The sequence below is a fragment of the Glycine max genome, chromosome 13, assembly GCF_000004515.6.
Source record: "Glycine max cultivar Williams 82 chromosome 13, Glycine_max_v4.0, whole genome shotgun sequence".
NCBI classification, from domain to species: domain Eukaryota; kingdom Viridiplantae; phylum Streptophyta; class Magnoliopsida; order Fabales; family Fabaceae; genus Glycine; species Glycine max.
Window position 1 is genome coordinate 38,845,121 of NC_038249.2, and position 8,714 is coordinate 38,853,834.

Below are 8,714 nucleotides of genomic sequence, written 5' to 3' on the forward strand. Positions count from 1 at the left end.
TTTTCATCAAAATCAATTACATAAAATTAATTTTGTTAACACCATACATATATTGCATCGAGACAATTGAGGACAATATGCATAAAACCTCTTTAAACTTTGTTTAGTCTCATTTTGTGAATGGAATTTTTTTCCTTGAAGTTGGAATTTGTATTTCATTTTTGTAGACAAACCACTTTATGATTCTTAATTAATGTTTATTTAACAAATCCTTTGGTTAGAAATATTCATTTTCCACTATGAAGATGAAATTTGCCACCATAGTGCTACTCCATTCGACAACGATAATCATCATGATGACAAATTGGATACACATTGATAAATAAGACTAGAAATTAAGTAAAACTGAAACCTAACTAATATTTTAGAAGGTAAACCTAAAAATAAAGATATTACAATGCTTGCATAACATTAGTATACTATAGAAATTTTTTCTTTTTTAGGGTTGAGGATGCAAAAGGCAATTGTTCTTTTTATGTACATAACAAAGAAATTTATGGCATTGTCAATGTCAAGTCCGCCAATCAAACCAAGCCTATGATACCTCCTTCTGATTGTATGCAATAATCTGAAACAACAACAACAGAAAAGGAATGGAATTAAGTAGTTACCTAAAATAATATCAGAGGAAAAAAAACACCTTAACACTCACCAAATGTCCCATCTTAGATATGCATTTGGATCTAAGCCCTGACAGAGTCTCATGTCCTTGCAAAATTTCCAGTTCATCTTTGTGTGGATCTATAACCAGCGTTGATAGCTCATCGTATGCCAGGTCTGAATTCTCATTGGTTGACTTGTCACGGTTTGTACTGCAGCATCCTTTGACTGCCAGTATCTCAATTCCTTCAACTGGCAAATGTGTCTGACGAGCAACGTGCTATGCAGAAAAAATACATAAATGTTAGACAATCAAGCAAGAAAACTAACTTTGGCTCATTAACAAAAAGCATATTATGCAATCATTGTATTTTTTATCAAGATGGGACAGAAAATAACACGGTCTATATATTAATAAAGCATCTGACAAAGGAGCAAGAAAAACAAAGTCAGGTACTGAATTCACAACTATGGGGTAAAACAATACTTGGTCTTATGGTGGAGGCTACACAAACTTAGATCAAGTTGAACAAGAACTATCACTGCCAGAAGAAACAAGTGATCAAAAGACAGAGAATCTTACTTCGTAAAGGTGCCTGACAGACAAAGTTGGTCGACAGCAAAGGTAAGGTTGCTGCAAACTTGATGTACTTTGTTGGTCAAGAGAAACAAGCATGAGATGGACATCAAACTGTGAATAAAAATATAACATTTTTATTAAACTGAACTGAAATAAGAATAGAATCATATTCAAGAAGCATTCAGTAGTAACACCTCATCAGTGTTTTCATCCAAGTTGCGGAGATGATCAACAAACTTAGATAATCGACTACTGCGAGAACTTTTGCTATTGCTACTGCCACCACTACCATGCCGAGTGTTACTTCTAAATCCACCCCTTCCCCAAGTAAGCTTTCCATGTTTTGATACCTGCCTTGAAGAAATTCCACGATTTTCTCTACTTATATCCATATCACTATCATTGCATCCACCATCAGGACTTGTCATGGAAGATGAGGGTTGAGAGGAGCGAACTCTGGCCCATCTCTTTCGCCTTCTCTGCCGGTGTTCTGTACTCCGTTCATCATCTGAAGATGAGTTCTTTTCATTATTGTCATTTTCCTCCTCATTATCTTCAGATCCTTCAATTGCTTGAGTTTGTCTCCTATTTCGTTGATTACGCTGTGATCTTGTTACAAATGTACCTGGTGTATCTTTACGTCTCTTAACCAATGCTTCAGATTGCCGTTGAACTACTTTTGCTATTGAAGCTTGAATCTGCCAGAAAAGCTAGAATGTAAATTTTGACAATTGAGATAATGTTGACTGACGAATGATACGAATCAAAACTAATAAGGCACAAGCATAAACCTCAGTAATAAATAAATATTCATTGATATGTATTTAGGAGTTGGTATGTCATGGTAGACATGGAGATTGTCAACGTTTCAACATCAATAAGTAAAAGTGTTACAAGTTATCACTAGTGTAAGTATTTTAGACACATCTGAATGCTGAAAGCATGCTTAAATATGTTTGGTCAATTAATGTTCACCTGCTTATTGCGGTTCTTCTCCTCTTCACGAAATTCAAGCTCCTGCAATAGGACAGTGAATGGTATCACTAGTTAAATTTTGCGACAGGTTTACCTTAAACACAATAAAAAATGAAGTGATAAACTAATCAACTTATACCTCTTCTTCGTACTTCTCAATATCTGGATATAAAGCAGAAATTAGGGCATCATAATTTGGATCGTCTCTCAAGGAACGACGACTGGCGCAATGTGTGCGACAAGCAGGGCATTCATTGTTCCTGAGACAATACAAAAACAATAAATGTGGCTGCATACAGAGACTATAACATGTTTTCTGATGAGCACAATAAAGACATAAAGAACTTAGATAGCAATTATCAGTAGCACATTATATAAATAAAACGCCTGGAATGGCTTCATGAGGCTTACCCTAGTCGCATTGATTTGTCAATGCATTCCCTGCAAAAACGGTGCAAGCATTCCATAACGGTTCTTGTCTTCTTAATAATACCTGTTCAAGCAGTAGTTAGTTCTTCAGCAAACTAGATATGTTTGCTATAATTTAATCATGAACTGAGCTGCAACTTTATTCATAATGAAATCCAAAACTGCATGGTCAAACCACAATTAAGATTATAGGTGCCCAAAACAATAGGCAATCATATCACGGTTAACTTCTAAAAAACACATCTAGTTCAAGTAAAATATATGAAACATTTTATCTTTTAAAGTAAAACTTAACACGGCAACACAGGTCTAGGAGTTGCCAAATCAGTGTACAACTAAGAGCTAAAAGAATCACTTACAAACTAGAGCTGTGAATCTTATATATGCTAAAAAAAACTTAACACAGCAACACGGGTCTAGGAATTGTCAAATCAGTGTACAACTAAGTTCAAAGAATCACTTACAAACTAGAGTTGGGAATTGTGTGTTGGGGGGGGGCTTAAAATCTATATCTTAGGTATAATAAAATTAGGAATGATGGTAGGAGTTCTTGAATTAGATGAAACTAGCATATTGATTCCAACTGAAACTTATTCCAGTCATATTATAGATACATTTCATCATTGTATCTAACTCACTAAAATCATTCATTAGACTCTAATGCATGAAAGCGTTCTTCTTTTACAATACATCTGTATCTGTATCTCTATCAACATCTATACACAGAAGCACACATTAACAGCCTGACTATTTTCCTTTATAAAGTATTGTAAAAGATGAAAACTCAACAATTATAAGAAGCATAAATTGATAATTGACAATCTGATGCTCACAAGATAAGAAGCATAAATTGATACCAATTTTTCCAATATGATGAATTTTTTAAATACAAAGCAGGTAATAGTATCAGCAACGATAGAAAATATGAAACTACTAAGAACAATAGTTTCATAATCACCCAATCATCCACCTAAGAAAAGTGACAATTCTACTAGTGTCTTCTATGAAAAATAACATATGTAATACTCCTACTCTATATCCTCTCTCCTAACTGAACATAAAAGCATCCAACATCAGGATCTTTTAATAAACATTAACTACTTGCCACTCCCTACACATCATTTCATGCAGAGAAATGAGAATTGACAATGGCAAGAAGTATATCCTGCTACATAGCTCTGGGCATATTTTGACTGTAGCAAAATTCAAAATCACATCTAATTAACTGCCAATTATGCCATCTTGAAAGGGAAAACAAAAACATACCAAGGCAAATTGGACATTGGACATCCTTACGAATTTCCAGAAGTTCCACATACACAAATCTGCAAAAAAAAAAAGGACAATAAGCATATATTTACATAAACTTGATAGAAAGAACAATTTATAGTAAGATGTATGACATACACCTACAAGTTGGGTAGTTAAAAAAATCTCAAGTCCCTAGATAGCCAAACAAATAAATAAATTTGGTTGCTTTTTCATGGTTGTGACTTGGGCACAGTTAATACGTAATACTAGAAAATGGCCACTATATATCTTGATCATCGAAATTCTCTAAGCTACTGTAATAAAGAAATTTCACCCTTAGCAGACACTTTTCACAAAACAGTTAATATCAGAAGTGACAGAAATGCAGTTTTCAAACTTGATTGAAGTATTGTAGATATCCAGTATAAACGTTTTCATTTTTGGAACTTTAATATGCTTCCCTATTGTAAATGACAAGTGACATTTTCAACCATTTTCCGCCAAAATTAATATGATCCTTTTAAGACTGTTAAAGATTATGACTAGGGAATCACACATATTAAATGCACTTTTATAATAAGTCATAAATCAAAGTAAATTTTGCATTCCAATGAAATTATCAATGAAATGGTTCTTCCAAGAAAAAAAATCACAGCATCGTTGTATTTTTAACAGTTGTATTGGACAATACTAATGCTATTGCAACTAAGAATTTAATATAGATTTTAATGTAAATATAAAGATTTTTATACTATTAACCAATTAAAAATCACAAAAGTAAACATTACAAAAGTCAACTATTTTCAATTATATGGAAATCTAAGATTGAATGATAGTGTAAAAGCTAGGAGATACTGATAGATGAGGCATAAACCATTCTATTGATGGTTAGAGGATATGAACTGCAACAGAAACAAGCATTGAATCACTCCTTGTATAAATGTAACCAATTCCTTCTTTTTATCTGGTGAATGTACTCATCCATCCAAAATTTCATGAAAACTGACAAATACACATATAACTATATTCTAGACAATGTTGAGAACAAGTTAATCCAAACAAGAACTCATCCTAAAATGCTCAGTAGAATCAAGAACATGTCATAAGTCAACATTATGATAAAGCATCAAACTAATATGAATTTCATTTTTTTAGAAGACAGTGTAATTGAAGGAACATAACAAAGGTGTATCTAAGGAACCAAATCAAGGCTACAAAAGGGTCAGGCAAAGCATGCCTTTAGCACTTTATTGGTGACTAACTACAGAGAAAAATCCAAATATCCTAGCAATCTAACTTCCTAAATGTTATTCTTATGGAGTGAAGTAACATATCCAGAATGTTAAAAAATAGCCAGTTGCCTGTCACATGTCAGTCTCTGGGGCTATTAGGCATTAGCAGCAAGCAGCTTAGGAGTTAGAATTAATTTACATTAAAAAAAATCATGCAAAAAAGTAAAATATGGTGTTTCCTTCTTTTTCTAATGCCTCAAGGCCCCCACCCTGTCTCCTTTTTCCTTTGACAACCTTGGACAAACATTAACGAAATGCAGAGGACAAGTCAATCAATTTAAGTAACAACAATAATTATGAAATACTGCTTCAGGGAAGCAACAATAACTACTAACCAAACTATCAGGTCTTTATTAGAATCACACCCATGATCAATTTTTGGACTCTCTGTGACCACAAATAGTGGTCACATTCACTTCATTTGTCCACAATTTTCCACAACGTCAAGGATCACGACAAAACAGCAGCTGCAACCACAATTTAAAACCTTGCCTATGATATTCAAAACTTGACCACTGCTACCATGCCAAACGATACATGACAATGCCTCAAACATTTTGGTTTTGAACTCTTGCCAGACAAATCAACACAATAGTAGTTTATATATGGCTACATAAAAGATTCTGATGCACATGACTTGAACTGTACTCTACCATCCCTACAAAAACCAATACAGTTCCAAATTTGCAACTGTAGCAATAAAAACACATAATTGTAGGTGCTGATTGATGTTTAATCCAACGCCATACAAAATGACACTAAGGATTCATATATTTTGGAATCAATAACAAAAAGCTACGCTAAAACAATCACTTCTTTTGAGCAGGCAAGGAACGAACAAGTTTCAAGTGTAAGCAAGACAAAATTCCAAACATGCAAACGAACTACAGCAAATCAAATGGGGGGATGCAGAAAATTCAGACACAACAACTCAAACCGCACAAACAAGTATCACCCCATTACACAGTCAAAGGGAACCCATCACATCCAGACACAGAAATGGCAAAATTCACACGCAGCCACGATCCAGAAACAGAGGCATGGAATCAAAACGTAAATCCAAAAAAAACTGAACAACAAAACACAAAACAAAAAGTTTCGAAGCAATGCACGTTCACGAGAGAGTGCGTAAAAGAGAGAGAGAGAGAGAGAGTACTCGGGTTTTTCTTCAGAGCCAGAAGATGGGATATCGTCGGAATCTGCCAAGAGAAAAGAAGAAAACTTGAGCACACGAAGAAACGCAAAGGCGAAACAAAGCACGACCCAGTTGAGAAAACCAATTGGGTCACCGAAAATAACACGTAATCACGAAGCAACAAAACGAACAAAAAAAATGATACGTAACCCTGTGGTTTTTCCTCGTCGTTGTTGTCATTTTGCGCCGCTTCTTCTACTTCTTCTTCTTCCTCCTCCTCCTCCTCCTCCTCCTCTTCTTCTTCTTCTTCTCCTTCTTCTTCATCTCCTTCTTCTTCTTCTTCTTCGTTCTCATCCTCGTGGTTTTCCTCGTCGTGTTCCTGCGGCTGGTCTGGTTGTTGTTGTTGTTGCTTCGCATGTCGAGAATGGAAGAGGTTCTGCTGCGAAGTGTCCCCTTCGTCGAGTGACTCGGGCAGAGAGCGCTTCTGGGCTGGCATTGCTGCTCAGAGACAGAGGGATTCGCGAATGCTATGCAATGTGTGTGCTGCGGAAGAAACAACAAGAATGAGATTGAGATTATTTATGGTTGAGCTATTATTATTATATAGTATTTATGCATTAAATAAACCATCAATTTACTCCAAAGTTTTAATTTTTTTGGTGAATACTCTCCCTATGTAATAGTGCCTGAAACAATAAAATTGCTTAATTACATAAGTACGTTCTCTACATTCATCAGTTTAGTCTTTTAAATTAATATGTTTTGCTAATACTTAGAAATAATTTTTAATATTTTGAAAAATATTTAACAATTTTTAATATTTAGGGAAAAAATTATATATATTTTTATTTTAGAGACTATTTAAGCGAGAATAGTTGGTCAAAGATAAAATGAATGATTTATTCATCTACTATTTGAGTAAATAGTATATATATTAACAGATAAAAGAATCACACTATTATCTTATCTTAAAAGTTATAAGAGCAATAATTTATTATTGGTTGTGGATATAATTTATTTTTATACGATAGTGCGAGGTGTGTTTATTGTTATGTAACAATAGGTCTAATAGATAAGATTATTATTTTAATTAATAATAAAAGTAGAAGGTGAAGGAGCCAGCTTGGTTGTGTCATGTGTGTGCGTTGAGGGCTTGCGGCAAGGACATAGAATAGAAGGTGTCCGGTCTCGAAGCCTATTTTCGTAATTTCCCCATAATGTGTATGTGTTCTTGTTGCTGCCTACGTTTGTTGATTTGTCTGACCCACACTCGTTGCACCGTATCATTTATTTCTCCCCCTTTTTTTCTGCCTTATTCCAAGGTCTTTTTTTTTTTTCTTTTTCTTTGTGCAAATTTCTTTTGGTTTGGATTGGGATTAGGCCATGGAAGCTTGGCTTCTTCGTTTGGGAAAGAATAATGAGCTTTTTGTTTTTGAAAGTAAAAGTTTTGGTGAGGAGAATGGGAATTGTCTCAATTTAATGTTAAAATGATATAAAGCTAACTCAACCATGATTAATAATAATGTTGACCATAAAATTGATTAGTTAACAAAGTGTAACACTGAATCTCTCAAGCATGTCCATTAAGATTTAATTCTTAACTGAATGCGTATAAATATTTTATTGAAAGAGATAAAATATCTTTAGTATACACAATAAAGAAAAGAAAACATTGAACTACAATCTCATGCTAAATTTACTTTTAACGCCGAATTTAAGTTTTAAAGTTGTCACTTTAACTAAAAAAAATTGTCAGTAATGGATTGTTTGATTTAAAGGATGAGAGGAGGGAAGATAAATTTTAATGGAGAGGAAAGGGGAGGGAAATGGAAGGAAGGGGAGGAATTTTACTTAAGAATTTTTTTTTTAGCTAATTATCACCTTCGACTTGAAAACTAGCTTCACAACTATACTTGTGAGATACTCAATCAAATAAAAAAAAATATTATTATACATCTTACACTAAATAAATTGTCATATACAAACATTTGTCTTGAGTTAAAATTTTATATTAATAATATAAAATGACATTAATTAAACTTTTTAATTGTGTAAAATTGTATTAAATTGATTTTTCAATTAAGACTTTATTGCATTATAATTTTTTATTGAATTATTTTTTACAGCATAATTTTTAGTTGAATTACAAATACTATTTATTCATATTTTGTACAGTAGTAGGAGTAAACTAATAATTTTAAAAATTAAAGCGATCATGCTTGTGTTTTTAGAAAGTAAAAAAGAAGATTTACTCACCATTTAAATTAAAGATTTTGGAGTGGTTATTTTTTAAGAAAAAACAATGAGGTTATCAACTCAACTGTTTGTTATGTGGGTACCGCTTGTACCCAGTTTTTTTTTTTTAATGAAATCTCTTTTCGAGGCAAAAACACTAAAAGGGGTATTTTTACAAATTATTTACTAAAAATGGGCTCTTTTGCAATTATTTCTA

The 8,714-nt window shown here is 33.3% G+C and overlaps 1 protein-coding gene across 1 annotated transcript; it reads right to left on the reverse strand.

Moving 5' to 3' along the window:
- Window positions 1–212: 212 nt before the first annotated feature.
- LOC100801911 (putative E3 ubiquitin-protein ligase RING1a) lies at window positions 213–6,959 on the reverse strand. Its single transcript, XM_003541855.5, has 10 exons — window positions 6,473–6,959; window positions 6,284–6,326; window positions 3,851–3,909; window positions 2,567–2,648; window positions 2,295–2,415; window positions 2,156–2,197; window positions 1,375–1,878; window positions 1,184–1,291; window positions 653–880; window positions 213–568 (listed from the first exon to the last, which is right to left on the reverse strand). Exons 1-10 carry the CDS (start codon window positions 6,756–6,758, stop codon window positions 536–538), a joined length of 1,506 nt encoding a protein of 501 aa, XP_003541903.1. The 5' UTR covers window positions 6,759–6,959; the 3' UTR covers window positions 213–535.
- Window positions 6,960–8,714: the final 1,755 nt, after the last annotated feature.